At 41.4% G+C, this 19,637-nt stretch overlaps 1 protein-coding gene across 4 annotated transcripts; it reads right to left on the bottom strand.

Moving 5' to 3' along the window:
• Window positions 1–4,606: 4,606 nt before the first annotated feature.
• On the bottom strand, window positions 4,607–19,382 carry LOC121698417 (coiled-coil domain-containing protein 81-like). Of its 4 annotated transcripts, none has more exons than XM_042080496.1 (15): window positions 19,152–19,382; window positions 18,996–19,057; window positions 18,763–18,916; window positions 18,046–18,305; window positions 17,041–17,209; window positions 16,246–16,369; window positions 15,796–15,901; window positions 15,469–15,615; window positions 15,249–15,356; window positions 13,282–13,451; window positions 12,052–12,130; window positions 7,220–7,318; window positions 6,815–7,044; window positions 5,460–5,585; window positions 4,607–4,827 (listed from the first exon to the last, which is right to left on the bottom strand). In XM_042080496.1, exons 1-15 carry the CDS (start codon window positions 19,225–19,227, stop codon window positions 4,689–4,691), a joined length of 2,049 nt encoding a protein of 682 aa, XP_041936430.1. In that variant the 5' UTR covers window positions 19,228–19,382; the 3' UTR covers window positions 4,607–4,688. The 4 variants fall into 4 exon arrangements, with proteins under 4 accessions (XP_041936430.1, XP_041936432.1, XP_041936433.1 ...); XM_042080498.1 differs by having other exon boundaries at window positions 7,220–7,312; XM_042080499.1 differs by having other exon boundaries at window positions 18,121–18,305.
• Between the last annotated feature and the right edge of the window lie 255 nt (window positions 19,383–19,637).

The raw sequence follows: 19,637 nt of genomic DNA, 5'->3' as shown, positions 1-19,637 counted from the left end.
TCAGATGTAAACATTGTTTGCTTTGCATCCATTACCTATCACACTTATACGAGGGTTCTTTTATACATCTACTGCCCCTTTATTTAATCATAAAAGCCATGCGCGCCCCCCTCCGGTTGTGTTCTGGCTTGAAGATTATTGGCTTGAGGTGGAAAGTGCCTTATTTTGAAGTGCCACAACACTAAAGTTTCAAAGACCTTGCCTTATCGCTTTCAGTGGATGGTGAACAGTTTGCCAGATATAGCGCAGAGTCGGCAGATGGTATTTTACAGGCGGCACATATTGAAGTGGATTACAATTTATAATCCCCTGAACAGTGCCTCAATCAGCAATGCGAGGCGAACATTGTCACTTTAAAATGCGAACCCCCGCATATAAACAGAGACCCTAGGCAGGGCAAAGAAATGGCAAACCCTGCCTACGCGTCGTTACTAAAGGCGCCATCAGCGGAGCTGAACATAATACTGCTCAGATTGCAAAATCATATTGGCCAGCACCATCGGTTTTATGTCACTTCTGCTCCACTCTCAAAGGATTAAATCACACAAAATATGTATAGTTGACTAAATAAGTGAATAATATTTGGACTAAATTACTGTTTTGAATGCAATGGTCTGTTAGTCTGTAACTCGCCTGTGGACCTCCCTTAAATTTGTGAACAAAATCCCAGCGGTCCCCCAGATCTGCTCCCAGTGAACCGACAGTGGTCCACTGGCCTCTTGCCATCTGGGTTGTTGACGCACAACAAAAAAGGCCAATCACACATTCACAATGTTCCTCCAAGCTCACACTTTCACACTACTGAACACGTCTGGTTATGCTCTGGTTTTCTAAACATGCAACAAGACCCCTACCACATACTCTACACAGGCATCATGTTCATTTAAATTTGAAGTTAGAAAAATAGTCTGAATTGGAGTTTAACTCACCTGGCTCTCGTCTCCTCTGCTGGACCTGCACCTGCATTGATGTGTGGTGGTGAAGAGAGCTGGGTTCCAATGATGTAAAAAAGTCTCCAAACTCAAACCTCACCTTTCCTGGGTGACCAGGGATTTCCCAGGTATGACGGGTCCCTGGGGGTTATCCCTGAGATGTTCCCAATGCTGGAGCTTTTCCCTGTGGCTGGTGGATCTAGGAAGAAGCACCAGGCATTTGCTGCGTCCTTCAGACCGGCCTGAGATTTTTTTTTTCCTGCCCTGAATATGGAACCATTTCCCCAGGTGGCCCCAGGACCTAGATTTATAAAAATATCTCCCAATCAAAGAGACTGAGAAAGTAGAGAGATAAAGAGAGGATGGGAGGGTGAGAGAGAGAGAAAGAGACCATACGTGATGAAAAAGTGCATTGTTCTCCACCTCTGTAAGGAAGCTTAATAAGGCCAACTGAAGGCTAGGCTGACATCTGTTGAGCAGTCTGGAGGGCCCAGATGAGAACTCTGCTGTACACAGCACTGACCCCGGATCAGTTTTTAAAGCGTATGCGCTGTGTGGACATAGTGTCAGCTGACAGAGTTGCCTCGTCTTCTCCAAGAGTGTGAAGTTGACCTCTTTAAGCAGACTCAGCTCACACAAGACAGAAATGGCACACAGGGATGGCACAAAGAATCTCAGACAGATAGCGGTGTGTTCTAGCTATAGTGAGGTGGTTAGTGTGCAGTTGCAGTCCAGCCCTGTCCAGTGACTACTGTAGAAACACAAGCACATAGGCCGATAGTACTCAATTAACATCTCCACGACAGTGTGTATGTGTATGCTGACTGGTATTGATGATGTGAGGTGGGCTTCTTACCTATAGTTCTTCAGTCTTCTTGAAGTCTCATGCAAAGTGCAGTGCTTTTATCTGGTCACTTTGAACAAGAGCATTAACCACACTACACTATGACAGGACATGACTGTTTAGTGAAAGCAGATCTCATTACACTAAGAGCTCTAAGCTTTGGCTCCACTGGTGAACGGTTTGTTAGCAATTTTAATTCAATCCTTATATATGGTAACACTTAAACTTAAAGACCACAAATTATAAAGTAACTTATTGTTGCAAAGAGATGTATCTATAGAAATGCACAGACACAAAGATACCCACTGAGAAGGTTTACATTCCCCATCTCTCTTAATTCTCTTGTGTGAGAGTATGTGCTTACTTGCCCCTCTCAAATCATAGAAAATCCCTAGTTACCTTGACAGCTACAATTGCTTTGGGATGGCATCTGGGTGGGGAGTTGACTAAGTTTAGCAGAGAATCCACTCACTCACCGTGACAGCATACTGTAATTCACACTGGCCAAAATTCCACAGTAGATTCCTCTGTCACTGCAGATTTACAGTGGACCTAGAATGCCACTGGTACTTTATCGCCATGGCAATTGTTACAACAAAAACCTAAATCAAAGCCTTTGTAAGGAGGCACTCACTTCTTTTACTGTCTATGGGAGGCACAGCTGCAACTTGAATTTTAGAGTAGGGGTGAACAAAGAGGAGCTTTTTTTGTGTTGTTTCTATGAGCAAAAACACTGTTCACTGCACATATAAATCCTGTCACCGTGTGTACGGCGTAGCACATAGGAGCCTGTGTGGCTTACATGGCAAACTCAGTTGTTCTTCCTGATACTCAAGGGACTAGGTACTTATTATGTGCCATGAAAGGGATTATGCTTTACTCTCCTTCACCTGGTTGACACAACCGCTAACTGTGTCACACTATAGAAACGCATGTATGGGGCAGAGGTCAGTTTATGTGATTGTGTCCGTAGCAAATAATTCATTGAGACATCAAAACTGCCTGTGCACTTTCTACCACTATGTATCTTCTTTATTCTGCTGTGTTTGTTGTTCCATAACCATTGGACTGCACACAGTGCATACACACTAGTTTATCATTCTGTATTCCACATATTTAAGTTGAACAATATGTATAATAACTATTATATTCAACTTCTAACATTATAAGAATAACTATCATTGCTACTGTACTGCTAAAAGCATACAGAATGACTTTAACTGGGAAAAGCCTTCATGCGGTCCAAAAGCAGAAACCCATCTCTAAAAATAATCTCTGAGAGTGGGAGCTCTTCTGATGCCTAATGAAGACAACCAGTGTTAGGAAGTTCTCATGATAAAATATGCATAATGGTAACCTTCCCGGGGGACGGGAGATGTTGCGAAAGGCCTAAATATGGAGGAAGGGGGCCGGCCATCTGTCAGTGGTGGGGTTTGCCAACCTGAGTTTCCAGCTCAGAGGCAATGTTTACACAATGTTCCTCTCAGAGATGCAGAAACCAGCCTGAGTGTATATGCAGTGTGTGGGGATGATGCGGATTGACAGTGATTATTGACATGTGAATCCACCAACAGCCTTTGGAGACAGTCAGTATGTTTTGTATAGTCTACTTGCTTGTATGTATGTCATAATACTAAACATACAGTAACCTTCACCCTACTCCATTTTCTCACTCAAAAAAATGTGACCTTGTGAATTGCTGCTCTTTTTTTAAAATGAATTACTAACTAGCAGAGAAGAGTCCAAGTGGGGATGTCCTGGGATTCCTCTTGTCCAATCAGAAATCAATATGTAGTTTGACCGGACCAAACTGTTGTACAAAAGCAAATAGCTTGTTTTGGGCTCAGATCTAGCCCTGACCTGGCAGATCTGTGATCAGTGTATATGTTTTCAACAAGTATTCTATTAAGGTGAATATACTGTATTGATGTGATGTTTGAGATGGTACAAAAATCTGTTAATTTCTTTTGGAGCTTATTGTGGGTCACGTGTTCCAATATCCTGGGAAACAGGGCCAGTGAATTGTCCAGGTTGTCAGTTGCATGCGTTGCATTCCTTCTGTTTATCCGCCGGGCAAACCCTATGCCATCCATATGCAGATCAGAAAGACGCCTAGAGCCTGTGCCGTTAATGAGACCTCCTGAAAGGAGCTCTCTCATGGAGCAGTAGCCAACAGCTCTCAGACAGCAGTGGAATGACAGTGGGATTCAGCACAACTCCAACAAGAGAGCTGTTTATAGCCTCATGTTGCTGTCTACATGAGATTCTTTCTGCTAATATGCAGCACACTGTGCATGAGGCTTCCTCAGGACTTACTGAGGGACAGTAGCTGAGGAGCCCACCCATAGTGAACTTCGTCATACTGGGCACCATACTGTACACTATCATGGAGATGTCATGTGGGTGCTATCAGCCTTGTCATGTGAATTTGCTTCTATGCATTGCACCTTCTCAGCAGGACTGTACCTGCAATCATGTCAAATGCAGGTCAAAACTCCCAACTTTGAAAGTGCCCAGATCAACATAGAATTCTTTGTGCACATACTTATGCAACATGCAGGTCTATTAATGTTGCAACTTCATATTGTACAGAGCCATTGTCTCCGGGCTTCTAGCCTCAAATGCCAAGAAAGACCCAATGGAAACCTTATGCAAAGAAATGCTGCCGTCATCCACCCTGTAACTGTCAGCAGACAAACCAGGTTCACCCCACCAGTGTTGAACTCTTTAAGTACAACACTGACACCTGCTGGATATTCTCTGTTTTGCAACATTTGGAGGGAAATGTACACCACACAGTTATACAAAAAAAAAATATGCAAACACATTATGGAAATGCAAAGCATATTTAATGCAACTGCACTTTTAAGGTTTTCAAGTTTTTTCTGCATGTTTGTGTGCTGGGTTTCATGCTACACCATCAGGCGAGACTCAGGAATGAAATGTGTCTCTTTCCAGAGGTTGCTCTCTCCAGAGTTTGCTGGCGTCCTCTTACACTGGGTGCAGCGGCGGTATTGTTCACACTGGCTTATCAGAAGCCTACTACCAGACCTGTGAGGAACCATACCAGATCAGATGTCACTTTATTGAGTACACACACATAGCTGAATTGAGTTGAAGTTTAAGTTAAGGTTAATGTAATTGCACTGAAGCAAAAAAAGAAGTAAACGGCATGTCACTTAATTCTACATGACCCAGGAAAACTTTTCATTAAATAGCATGTACATTGAATAGAAAATATAGTCAGGACATTGACAGCTTGACATGATGGTAGACCTGGCTTTCGACAAGGAATATAATACTTGCAGCAAGCAACTTTTCTTTTTTGTTAAATAGATATTGCATATTTTGGTGCAAAGCACTGGGTCATTTTATTGTTGTAGAATGAAACTGAATCCAGTCTAGTGCTGTCCATAGGGTGTGGTAACAGGCAGAGTGTCTTGTGCATGAACTAAAGTGATGACATTGCATTAATAATAATAATATTAATAATAATACATTTATAGTGCTTTTCAAGACACTCAAAGGCGCTTTACAGTTTACAGTTTAACAAAAGTAACAAACAAGTGAGTTGACTCAAGCTCTTGCTCATGCTATTAGCAAATAGATGGAAGTACCGATATACTCTTTCACAGAAAAGAACAAATAAGTGCTGCTCATATAGTCAGCACAAAGAAATTCACCTGATGAATTCCCTCTCCTCTTTGTCCCTCTGGCGCTTGAGATTAGCACTGCGACTCCATGTCATCTCTAGAGACTTTCTCAGGTTACATAGTTTCTCGTAGTGGGAGATGTGTTCCTCCATTAGCCTGTGGAGTGTGGGACAGACATACGGGAGGGAGAGGCCAACATGCGGGTACATAAGGGTAAGGAAAAAGACAACAAGGGGCAGCCGTGGCCTACTGGTTAGAGCTTTGGGCTTGGAACCGAAGGGTTGCTGGTTCAATCCCCGACCAGTAGGAAAAATGTGGGCGGGGGAAGTGGTTGAGCACTGCTTTCCCATACCCACACCACAGCTGAAGTGCCCTTGAGCAAGGCACCTAACCCCTCACTACTCCCCAAGCGCCACTGTAGCAACTACTCCGGGTTAGTGTGTGCTTCACCTTACTGTGTGTTCTCTGTGTGTCTCACTAATTTACAGATGGGACAAATGCAGAGACCAAATTCCTTGTATACACAAGTATACTTGACCTATAAACCTGATTTACATTTACAACAAGAAATTATGAGATGCATTTCTGCAAAGAAAATGCAAAGTGTGATAGCTAAACAGTAGCAGGATATTTTTCTTGGTTCAGATAAAGCAAGAAGTAGTAGTAAGCAATGTTGTTAAAGGCAATTATTGCCTTTTAAATGCAAAGAAACAGCAAATATGGGTGGAATAATAAAGAAAGAAAACGTAAGTTCAAATGTAAAGGATTTAAGGTATTAGTAAGAAGAATACTAGGTATTCAAAACTATGTTTCATAATGCATTATTCCCTGTAAATCTAAATAGTTTTCATTATCTTACAATAAGCCATTTAATGTATATCTATAGAGGAAGTGGACGCCCATCTATTGAGCCTGCAACACCATCTTTCAACAGCATCCCATAAAGGACAAACTGAAACATTGCCTGTAAAGAGGGCCTTTCACATTGTGCCACTACTACAGGGCCACTGTCTTAACCCACACCATTGGAAATGCAGTGGTATTCAGTTAGCTGCAATCAAGCAACCTCACCAGTAAAGGTTACACACAGTATCTTTAAATGAAAATGTCCAATCTAGGGGACACACATTTCAACAGATATAAACTTGAATTCAAGGAAATAGATAGGCTAGAGTGGTAAACTGCTACTATTAAACCTATGGGTTATGCCACAAAGAGTTTGTCCGCTTATTTATGCGGTCTACGGGACCGGGGTTGGGCGCCTTACTCGGGGGCACAGCTGTGACAGCACGGAATCAAATCCACAATTTCCTCCTTCCCCTTGGAAGCCAAGTTCCTTAAACACTACACCATCTTACCCCCCACCCCCAGACCATCTCACTTACTCTTTGTGGTTTCTCTTAAGCATCTCTCTCTCCCTCTTTAGCTGCATAAGTTTGTTGAACATGGCCTCTTGTTTCCTATGTGTGGCTGTCCAGAGTAGCTCCTGTTGGACTGCCTGTGCCATGTGACGCTGCACAGCCAAATCCTCTGGGTTGCTGTCCAACACCCCAAACAACGGACCAACTGAGTCTGGCATATGTGCTGGGATACCTGTTCCGTGATACTCACCTGCCTAGGCATGTAAAGACAGACAAACATACACATGAAAAATACATTCAAAAACAGAATCAGTTACACTTATTACCACAATTGTTCAAACCAATATTGGATATATTTATTCATCTAAAATACATTTGTTTCCCCTTTCAGTAGGTTTTATAAATTGTTCATTTGTGTGTGAATTGAACCTGTTCTGTTCTCTCAGTGCGATCAGAGTCTTTCTTGATTGGTGGGAACAGAAGTCTCTTCTTGAAATGTACCTTTGGGTTTACCTGTTCTACCTGCACCTGAAAACATGGCATTAGTTGGTTTATTCATATTTGTCTATGTCTATATCAAACCTCATTTTATCTCTTAGATAAGAAGACAAACACTGTTCTGAATTGCTGTTTGTCTAAATGCACAACAGTGTATTTACCATGCATAATAGAGGTCATTTTAAACACCTCTACCTAATACTACAGAGATAAAAAAAGTGCTTTATAATGCACTTTTCTACTTGAAACTGTAAGGGTTTGTCCAATGACACAGGGCCCTATTTTGGTATTTTAATCAGAAACGGATGGAATTTTATAGCCATTACAGGCGTGGCCAGTCTACAATGACTAATTTAATGGCATGATTTTGTGATCAAATACTGGGCGCTGGATGCAAAAGGGTTGTTCTTTTGATTCTTAATCAGTCATGGGTGTGTTTTGGACATAACATCCTGGCGAAAAATGCCTTACTTTATTGAGCGTAAGATAAGATTAAACCTTACGTCGCGCTTTGCCCCACCTTGCGTCGGGCGCATGATCATGTGATTCATGACCATATTCACCATTCATGACCATTCATGACAATATAAATAAACCATATAAATTGTTGAATAGACTTGTATGGATGTTAAGCATTATGAGGTTATATAATTTATGAATGTTTGTATAATGCTTTATAGAAACTGGGTTCATTAAGGGCTATATCTTGCACTTTAGCGCAATTGACTTCGCGCAAATCGCTTTGTGGGTGGATCTTGGGCGCTGTTTCTATTTTACCGGTGGGATCATGACTGTTGCGCCCAACCAAATCTAAAATGGGGTGGTCTGAAGTAGCTACATTAATCATGGGTGTGGTTTGGGCGTAACATGCAATAAACCAATCAGAGCATCATCTCACATTCCCTTTAACAACAGGAACGCTTGTTCCATAGCGGATTGCTATTATGATGGCGGAATTGCCAGGCGCAGCCAGGAACGGTTCACAGCGCTATAGTCAGTTGGGAACAGTTTGCTATTGATTTTTCCTCTTGACAAAATGTAATACAGAAATGTCACTTTCCGATGTTTTGGGATTACTCTCACTGAATCACGTGGTTATGAATGCATGGTGATATTTTTGCAATGTAATCTACCTCACTATAGAGTATAGACAATGCAGATCTGTCAGATAAGCTCTCCTCTCCCATGCTGCTGCTGGGGCATTTGGGTGAAATGGCATTGGCATGCAGTTCAACATCACGTCTCATTAAGTCCTCTAATATTTCCTGATTTATGTCATCAACACATCTGTGATTCGTGGAAATGTGTACACTAGATTTATACTTATTTTTTCACATCGGACACCACACTGATTTCCCTTGTGTAGCAATATTTGTCCTTGTAATTATGTATGGTTGTGGTTGGGATGGGAACTGCATCGTATAGATGAGAGGAACAAAGTGCATTGCGCAACACAGGCGCCCAAGCAAGCGCTCCTGCAGGTGTAAGCTACGACTGTACCTTACCAACAGGCAACAGAAACAGTTTCTAAGTTGACCTTTCCAAACTCTGCACAGTCTCCCATTAACTGCATGACAATAGGCTATTTACAATATTTTATGTAAAGTAGAGTTTGTAAACACGTTATCATCAACTTAATGCACGCACAACTTTTGTTTGAGCAGGAGAGAGAATAACAATGAATGGACGCAGCAACTACAGAAATTGTAGCCAAGGCTACTTTCTGCTTTCTTTTACTGTCTATGGTTGCTGGTTAACAGCACATAATAAGCCATCATGGATATAAAACGTTTTTTGAAAACAACGAAAGGATGGAGGGAACAAGGTAACTTTAGCCTTTATAGGGCTGTATAAAGTTGTCCAAATTAATAGGTCGTAATTAGGCGTTGTTGTTGTAAAGATATTGCATGTAGATGTACTATATAGGCTACTTAATTTTTAGTTGACCAATGCAAAAACAAAACCGGGAAATGGACAAATATTATCAAGGCTTTGATAATATTTGTCCACATCTGTGCACAGGGTGTCTGTAGATCGGTGAGCATAGCATTAATTTCTGCAGGCCTGTGGCGGAATTGTTTTCTGAAACTGCAAAATATCAACAGGGACCGTTTGCGCCGGAACACGCCCCCTCTTTTCGCTGAAACGCCCCCGTGGGCACACATGTACCTGTTGAGGGAAAATTCCAATATGCGCTGACAAATGCAAAATAGGAAAGACAAATGCGCGAGTATACAAAGTCAATTGCGCTGGTGTGCACGATAGAGCCCTAAGTATTCATGTTGCTGCCAATGTGCTAAAACAGAAAAAGACAGACTACACTGAATCGCTTGCCTCAAGCTACATGTGGGACTCTACACTGGTATCTAGGTAAACAGACAACTCTAACTAATACCACTTAGATTCTTATGAAGCTTAAAGGAACACAACAACAACTCTGGGGGAGACAGCGAGCGAATAAGCTAATTCCCCAAAATGTTGGTGTGTTCCTTTAACATTACGGCTCTAGTGCCTGAAAACATCTTAGTTATGGTTGTAACCTTAGTTGTTGACATCACCTCTAAGATATCACACCTTGGTGTGTGTTTCTGCTAAATCCATTCCAGCTAATCTCTTTGTGTGGAAACATGGTGCTACTGTGATTATAAGACATGGTTGTACATGTTATCCTAAGGGTGGAGTTGAATTATTTCAACTGATAGAGAGCCTCGGTTCTATGAAGGAGGTGTCACCTTCCTTCTGCCTCGTCACGCATCTACTGTACTTTGCTTATGCTGGGAAGAGACAGATTTGTTCTGGGCGTTGTGTTTTATAGCTTAGCTGGCAGATCAATGATGTCAGTGCACAGGCGTCTGAGAAGAGGTTAGCTGGAAAGGGTTCAGCACGAATAATAAAACTTGCTAAAGAGCGATAATATCCCAAAGACAAGGCCAAACTCATGGATGATACCCCGGATCCCAAAATCCTCTTTGGCAAGGCTGTGGGTCAGATGCAGAGGTGATCAGAAGAGAACAAGAAAGAGGGAGAGGCTTTCAGCCTCTGCCTTCTGTGCAAGCCGGAACAGCAGCCCCGTCAGATGAGTCGTTTCCCTCTGGCGAAAAGCCCGAATTCTACAGAATTCTGTGGTCTCCACAGGCTAACCAACAAGATAAGCACAGCAGCATTGAAACCGTGGGGGAAGGCAGTCTTTCAGGGAGCCCCACAGGGGTTGAACACCCATCCATGGCCAAGCAACCTTCTCCATGCACTCCCACCACTCAATCTAATTACATCTAGTCTGAGTATGGTCATTTTAAGCAGCGTAGAAGGTGGAGATCATGCCTCTTCTACTGTATATGCCCAGCCCTGGGCCCTCCCATTGCTCACAGACCTGTTGTGTCAAATGAATGGAAAGATCTGTTATCCACACCCAGAGCGGAGCCTTCTGGGGATCCCTGGATACATCTGTGAGATTTTATAGACTAGATGTGACTAGGCCATCTCTCCCTCATTCAGTTTTGATGGTGAGCTCAGTTGCTGGGCCCACCTAGGCCACCAGGTGCAGATGGAATACTCAGAACAGAGCATGGTTGTGTGCACAAGGGAACTTGCACCATGGTGCATTGCTCAAATAATTATGGATTTGTAGAGTGACTGCATCTCTGCGGAAGGAACAGATTATACCCCCCCCCCCCCCCTCTCTCCCTCCTCTCCCCCCTCCACCCTCAGCTACATAACATCCTGGACATTGGACCCACAATGGCCGCGTGCACTACTCCACTTGCACACTTGCACACTTGTACACTTTACAACTTGTTGTTGTTGTCCTGAAAACACAACACATCTGCTGCTCTTACATAACTTGCACCACTATGTCACTTTCTTTCTTACTTAGGTCAAACAGAACTACACAAGCCTTTTATTGGCCTGACTTTGCACTAGTATTTTATTGACTGTCTATGCACAATTTCAACCAAATTTTGCTGCTCTTATTTTTTTCATTATTATATGTGCCCTCTTATTTACTTACTTTTTTGTTTACTTGAATGTTATGTTTGTCTGTGGACTTAAATTGGTAAAATATGTCTTGTCTTCACCGTGGGATAGTGAGAAACGTAATTTCGATCTCTTTGTATGTCTGGAACATGTGAAGAAATTGACAATAAAGCTGACTTTGACTTTTGACTTTGATTATACTGGCATGCATGAACAACACGCAACAGCAGGATCCCACCAAACCTGTATTGCTGAAACAGGTGTGCATGTACAGTAACAAACAGAGTGTCTCCACGTATGACTTGAGCTCTCAAACAACAAAAATACAAAGTTTCAGATTTAGTCATTCACTTTCACAATCTAGCAACAAGAATGAACAGCAACACTTCCCAAAAACTAATAAACACTCACACAGTGTTTATTAGCACAGCCAATAAACACACATTGCATTGCTATGGGCCTGTGGCTAGAGACTTTTTCTTGGTACAGTAAGTTGAGCAAGGACTTTCAGCTGCCTCAACATAGTAATGAGCCTGGACACACCCACAGGTGCCCATATGAGTGCAAGTATATTTGCTATTTAAAACACTGTGTACACTGGATGAGAAATTATAATGATAACTCATATATCATAATTATTCAAAGATAAATAAGTCTTATTTCAAAAATGAAAAGATGACAAAAGATCTAGGTGGCATCTGCCCACCTAGTTACAATGGACACGCCACTGGATACTTGCGTCCCATCTGGTGCTGAGTGTAAGATATGGCTGATAATCTGTCACTTACCTGAGTGTCTAACGCTTTTTTATAGCTTTCTGAGTTTTCATGTTTCTCCTTGAGAAATTGTGTCTTTTGCCGACCAATCCTAAGAAAGATAAAATAAGATACTTTATTTTGCCACACACCAATGATAGTGGTACAAGCTAAATCCAGTGAAAAAGGAGAAACTAACATCAACCATGATTAAATCCTTACCAATCCCACTCTCACTCGTACCACATTGCTTAACTAGCAGAGCACAGAAACATAGGTGTGTTCATCTTAATCAATCAGCACAATTTTTTTTTTGTGTTTTGTAATTGTTACACCACAATTTCTAAAGTTTTCATTTGTAGTGTATTGTAAATATAGACTATGTAATCTACAGTTACGTTTAGTTGTTATGTCCAACACTAATGAGTTTGAGTATTCTAAATAACAAAAATCCCATTGCATAAATACAGGCTGCAGGCGTATTTCATCACCCAGAGGAAAGCTGCATGTTGGTGGGGTTGTTCAGTAGAAGTCCCACAACCGTCTGCTACAGTGTAGTTATCCAAATTAGACTCGTTGTGCTATGATTGATTGCATGGTACACCAAACTGGCCCAGCTCTCATTGGTGGCACTTCTACTTCTTCTGAGCCGTCCTCTCATCACTCCTCATCTTCAGTCTTTTGATCCCTCTCTCCTTGCTCCTCCACCTCCTACACTTCATCCTCCTTATCATCCTAGTCCTAATCCTCCTCTTATTCGATTACATTGCAGATAACTGGCCTCCACTGTTGTGCATAGCTAAATGCAAAACTGAACCCTGAGTGTTTTGATTTCAAGGTCATGTGTTTTGACATGCGCCTTCTGGGTGCAAGTAATTGTTTATTTGGGTTGTGCATTTGATTGGCAGTGTTCAGTAAACAACATGCAAACGCTTTTAGTTTTGAATGATGTGATTGTAGATACCCGTATTTAGTCATATGTTAAAAGTATGTTGTGGGGGGGGGGGGGTGCAAATATTTTATGTCACAGTTGATGAATTGATAGACTAATGTTAACAATGACCGCGAGTAGTGTCTGCAAGTTACACCTTACAGTACCACCTATAGGCTCTTACATGCATGTTGTTAACTGCTGATAACTTTGCCTGTCTAACGAATTTTATCTCCACGATTGACTTTGTTTGTTTTAAATAAGTGTGCCACAAGTACCAGTTTTAGTCTTAGCATTCAGGGTAGACTGCATGAAACAGACAACAGACTCACTCATTGGAAAGCTGGACTTGCTGTAGATGGTCTATTAAGTCCTGGCTCTGCTGGTTGAGTTTCTGATTCTGTACGAGGCAGGATGCTTGGCGTCTTATATCCTCCTGATAGTTCTGCCGGTTCAACAAATTAGGGGGAGTGTCTAGGCGCCCTCCAAAGATATATGAAGGCTGTTTCAGAGAGAGAGAGAGAGAGGGAGAGAGAGAGAGAGAGAGAGAGAGAGACCTTTAATTAAAAATATCACGATTCCCAAGGGTCAAAAACTCCAGAAAGCTTCCAGAAACTGATGTCATGACTAAAAAGGCTTAAGATTGGTGAACTGTCATTATTGACAGTGACAGTATCCGTGACTGTATTTTAGGACCTCCCTTCAGACTTCAGACAGTCCTTTTGCTTGTCATCATGGGAAAATCTAAAAAACAATCAGCCAATACCTTAGAACAAAAAACAGACCTCTGTTAAGAAGTGTGGTCTCAAGTTAGTAAATTGTGTGCACGTTTTACAAAATAGGGCACTCATTTCACTAAAATGTGCTCTCATTTTAATTTTTGTATAATGAGCGTACAATTTTAAATCCTGCACGTTTTACTAAATTGTGAGCACGATTTACTAAATTGGGCACACAATCTTGTAAAATGAGACCACAATTTAGTAAAATGAGTTCACATTCTCTCAATATACAAAAATATTTTGCAATGACACCTCCTGGGTTCGGAATTACTTGGGAACAATTTCAAAACTTTTTCATCTGTTCAAATTATACAAATACAAATATTACAACCACCAGACCACAGTCATCGCATCATTCAGAACAGGTATATTGAGTCCTAGAGATTAACTTTTTTATGCAAAAGCTTAACATCCAAAGACAACAGTCAAGGAAATGGTATGAACACTGGTACAAACATCCACAGGAAAACAATCGACTGAATCATTATAATCTGAAGGGCTATTCTCCATTGACAAAGCCACTGTGCCAAACCATCCTAAAACCAAAGACAAAAAAACAACAAAAATAAAGACTCAAGCCTGAAGGTTAGATAAAGTTCCAAAGTTCACTGGAAAGCCATTTACCCCTCTCATCTAGCATTGCCAAGTGCCACCACAAGTATCCAAAGTGATGTAGACCAATTGCAGGGACAGTCCCCCTGGAGGAATTTGGCTAAGTGTTTACAATGAAAGTCTTCGGTTTGAACCATGCTATTAAATCTATAAACTTATGTTCACACTATTTCTAAACTTTCAACTAATAGTCAGCCAACACTCACTTTCTCTCCATTTACTTTATTTGAACATAAAACTTTATTTGAGCGAAAACAGTTAGCATGATCCCTTGAAATACCAGGATAACGGAGTTTCCTAAGTAGTATAACATTGAATCATTTTAGCACATTTTTGTTTTGCAATTTTCCATTATTACCCTTCGATAGTATTACACATAGAAATACTATAGGTCAGGGGTCAGAAACAGGTGGCCCATCATGCAATAATATCTGGATCGCCACGCCAGATGGCTAATGGATAATGGATAATCTTGTGTCACAGCCAGTCATTGTCCGTGTCTGGGAATGACAAAATGTTGCAAAAATGGCGGTGGTAGTGTAATGGTTAAGGAGCCGGGCTAGCATGCAGTAGCCTGAATGTCGTCGGTTCAATTCGGTAAGGCGCTTAACCCCTAGCTGCTCTGGGGACAATGTAATCCCTTGTAATATAGTTGACATATGTAAGTCACTTTGGACAAAAGTGTCGGCTAAATGTGATGTAATGTAATGTAATATTAAAAATGTAGCCCCAGATCTCTTCATCCATCTCTTTGGTTATGCATGAACACCCTCGAAAACTAGGCTACATCGTTGAGCGAAATGTTTGGGTGTATCACTCAAGGAGCCACTCACTGTCAATTTCCATATGAGCTACATACACATACTGAGAACTTTTCTGGTGTTTGCAATAGAGAGATATCTCACATGGAAGTGGGAGGAGCGTGTTGACCTCTTCTTTTTCAGGGCTTCAGCAACCTCCAAATTAAATGCTGCTACTTTCTTGTGGTTCTCACGTATTTGATTCTTCTCAGCCTAAAAAAAGATTGCAGACAGGATTAGACAATTTCATCACAATTCAATGATAAAAGCATTCCATAAATGAGTGATTAGCAATTTTAAGTGAAGGAAATTCTATATTTGATACCTGCACATCCTGAAGGTACTGGTGGTCTTTGTGATTCTCTAGTAAGAGTAACAGTCTTGCCTCCTCATCCTCCTCTCTCCGCCTCTCTTCTGACAGGTACAGAGGATTGTTAATCTTAGCTCGTTGCATGCACAGGTAGCACAGTTCCTGCAAATACATAAGCATTATGGGCCAGGTCCTAGGCCTAGACCTGGACTTAAGAGGAACTTTTTATTTTTTACTTTTTACAAGATTTACATTAAAAAGTCAAAAGGTGATATAGTAATATAACAGTTCAACTGCACTCCTTGTCTGTGGCATTTCATACACTTTTACAATAATGCTGACCTGTCCAGCACGTTTGTGGTCCTGGCAGGTTAGGCTGAATTGAGCACTTCTTTCATTCCTAACATTCGTTGCTCGCAGTGAAGTTTGTACTGGCTGTTCAGTCGTCCTAAGAAAGATTGATTGTTGTGTATTATATTATGTACAGATGCATATGTTAAGAGCTGTAAATATGTGTTAAGGGTGTGAACATGGATGAATCTAGAAAAAACTGCCTAAAATACAACATCTGTTATATGCTGTTTTATGTTTGCATGATCATAGATGTTATTTTGATAGACTACGATCTTATGATACTCGCTCTGAAAGTCTGTCTGGAAAGGAGCCCATTGACGTCCATTTCCAAATCACCAAAAACCCAGGATCGTGTATTTTCTTTGGAATTGAGTAAACAACTGATCTCATCTCCCTATCCAGATGTGATTTGTTTCGGGGCCATAACTTGGGTCTCACCTGTCAATAGTCTGGGGAGATTTGGTGGGTTTGGTATACAGCTTGTCTATCATGCTCACACCATTATCTTTGGTCGTGGCGGAACCCTTCCGAGACTTGGACTGACACTGAATTTCTGAGGCACCTAATGAATGAAGAGTATTAAGATTTTACATTTGGCAAAGAACAGAGGACACAGGAAAGGGACCCACAAAATAGTCATTGAGAGTCTAGCATTCTCTCACAATGGTACACAATCTGAAGCAACAATAACCTTATAACCCCTTTTACAAAGTATCCCTCAGCTAAGTGGACTAATTAGACCGATTCAGTTTCTTGCATATACCATTGCATAGTAGGAGTGCAACAATTAATAGGTTTGTCATCAACTATTACTCAGCTAACACCACTGTGTCCTTGATCAAGACACTCTGGCCCTGCAATTAATTAACATCTATAAATTGCTTTGGATAAAAGTGTAATAAATAGCCTTCTATTATTCTATACAGGTAAATAACCTTTATTTACCTGTCTATGACAGTAAACTAAATATCTAAATATTTGAGGACATAATCTTGGGATTTTATCAATCTAAGAACTAAAACATTAATCAAGAAAATAACCAACAGATTAATCAAATATGAAAATTATCATTAGTTGCAGCCCTAATACCAAGGCCATAGCTAGAATGGACAGCACTATAGATTATTTCACCACCATTCAGTCATTTGCAGACGCAGAATACAGTCGCCTCATTACCATGATAATTCCCTCCCCAACCAAAGGTGAAAGCACAGTAAACCCAGATGTTCTCACCTTTCTCCTGTTCCTCAACACTGTCAAGTGCACTAGAGGGCTTATATGTCTTTCCATGCACACTTTCTGCCCGTGATGTGATGTGTGGGAGGTGGATGGTATTGCTGGTTCCAGGCCTATCCTGGCTATAGAACTTCTCTGATAACAGTGAGTTGCTGGTGCCTGGTCTCTGGGGAAATAATGCAAACAGAAATAACACCTCATGTTTGAACACATTCCACTGACATTTTGAAAGTTGTCATGGATGCTCTAAAAGGCTAGCATTTTCATAACTGACCAAAGAGGAACAGCCAGTTTGTGTCCATCCCCTTGCTCACAACAGCTCTCACATGGCAGGCACTGTCCTCATGAGCACAGACAGCTTAATACCACATTGACATGTGGTCGAGTAGCCACTCTTACCTTTCCATCCCCAGTCCCCTCTCTGTTAATTCTGTTCCACTTATGAACTAGAACAATACTTCTGTAGGGCAGATCAGTAAGCGATATTTGGACGTGCACAATGAAAATGAGACACCTTCATATCAATTTAATAACAATGTGAAACCCATTATTTCAGAGCATCCGATTCCTCGTTGAAATCTCCTGATCTTTATCATTTTCAAAAGTATCATTCGGACAAGATCCAGTGATGGATTACTGCACGGGCCTACCGGGCCCAGGGGCCCAAGGGGGCAGGGGGCCCTGAAGCCCAAGCCTTTGCATGGAATCATTGCCACAATAACAACAAATCAGGATGTAGGCCATCCCCAAAATGCACCAGAATACAGAAAATCACATCAAACAAATGTAAAGTTTTCTGGGGGAGGACCCCCAAACCCCCCCCCCCCCCCACATATACGACAATAAGTGGGGGGCCCTTAATACATCTGGGCCCAGGGGCCCGAAAGTTCATAATCCGCCCATGACAAGATCTAAATCTGATAGACACTCCTGAGCATAGACTATATAGAACTCATCTATGCTCCTGAGTGAGCGTGCAGTGATGTGAATATGCAGACTCACATTGCTTAGGGCCCACAGCGCTTTTCCACTGCCATCCATACTGGTGACAAAGTCTTTGTAGAAGTGCATCTTCACCTTTGAGTTACGAAAGACCAGCACACCGATCCCCCTGAAGGTGAAGAGGACTGATCGCTGAGAGGCAACAGCACGCAGTAGCAACATGAGTGTCTCACGTATACAACCTTCTATCACGTCCCGCTCAAAGGGGCTCTCGGCTGCCAGAGCTGAGAAGTTCAGTGGCACCTCTGGTACATCACCAGCTTGAGAAAACCAAGGGAATAAAACATGAGTGAGCAATTTCATATGTGTGTTGCAGTAGTCATGACAACCTGCCTTTCATCTGTCAAGGCAGTGCAGATATCAAGTTAAAATAATAGCTTCCCTACGAAAACGAGAAGTCACATCTCAAGGGGTTTTCCTCTTAATAAATGACAAATAGCACTAACTGTAAATAAATTGTTATGAAAAACATACATTGACACGTTTAGAAACTATACAATTCTGTAGCATTACATAGGCTACTATAATGTATTAGCAATTAAAACATCATCCCCAATGTTATGAAAGGTATTTTAAACAGGATTTCATTATTGTTGAGACAATACAATCCTCTTAATAAAATTATGTACAGTTTTTAATTACTAAACAGCGAATGTTTCACATGAAGCAATGATTTACTATAGCAGGGCCTATTGCACTTCTTGGAGGATGACTCACCTGCGATTTGTGGTTTCACTTGCTTAAGGCCATGAGCTTGGGAGAGTTTCTCTGATAGAAGAAAGACTGGTCTCTGGATTAGAACATACTTACTTCCCACATCCATCTTTTGTTGACAAAATGTGAATCTGCCCAGCCCATTTATATGGACTCCCTGAGTGAAATAAAGAGGTGTAATATGCAATAAGGGGGGGGGCCTTAGCCTGTGTTAAAAAATAACTAAAATAACTCACCTTCTGTAAAGACATCTGACGCTCGACGAAAGAGGACACATTTGACCAAAGGTCATCCACATCTAAAAGTAAAATACATTTCGGGCATTAAAAATCTGATTTATCATCGAACTTCAGAAAATGGCCATGAGAGTAGGCCTACACGAGCGAAATTACCAGTCTCTGACAGTTGGGAGAGAGTTGGGAAGGCATGCTTCGCCTCTGACACCACGGAGAGCAGAATGTCCGTCATTCTAGGGGGGAATTCTACTGCTGCAGAAAGAATGACAGAAAACGTGAAACTTTTCACGGCATGTTTTAGTGTGTTCCCTTTCGATTCCACTCAATGAACTTTTTGAGAGTTGTCGAACCTTGCCCGTGGTGGAGTTTCCTTCTGTAACTATGACAAAAGAAGCTAACACATGCCTTGGAAACAGAGTGGACCCTATTATGACGCACATAGCCGCTTTGATAGACCAGGGTTTCTGCAGGTCTTAATAAATTCCTAGGTCAAGGTAATTTATAGCATATATATTTATATTTGCTATTAGAAAAGTGATTTACAGCTAAAATAATTAAATAATGAATAATTCTCAGGTAGCCTACAAATAGAAAACGAATAAAGTAAGAGAATCACAGTAGTAGGCTATACAATATTAAATG

The sequence above is a fragment of the Alosa sapidissima genome, chromosome 23 (assembly GCF_018492685.1).
Source record: "Alosa sapidissima isolate fAloSap1 chromosome 23, fAloSap1.pri, whole genome shotgun sequence".
NCBI lineage: Eukaryota > Metazoa > Chordata > Actinopteri > Clupeiformes > Clupeidae > Alosa > Alosa sapidissima.
Note: the sequence above shows the minus strand (reverse complement) of the source record. Positions and strands in the feature narration are given on the sequence as shown.

Coding starts and splice junctions, on each gene's coding strand:
- LOC121698417 (XM_042080496.1), bottom strand. CDS start 19,227: ATGACGGACATTCTGCTCTCCGTGGTGTCAGAGGCGAAGCATGCCTTC. Junction 19,058..19,151: donor CTCCCAACTGTCAGAGACTG/GTAATTTCGCTC, acceptor TTTTACTTTTAG/ATGTGGATGACCTTTGGTCA. Junction 18,306..18,762: donor AGTGAAACCACAAATCGCAG/GTGAGTCATCCT, acceptor GGTTTTCTCAAG/CTGGTGATGTACCAGAGGTG.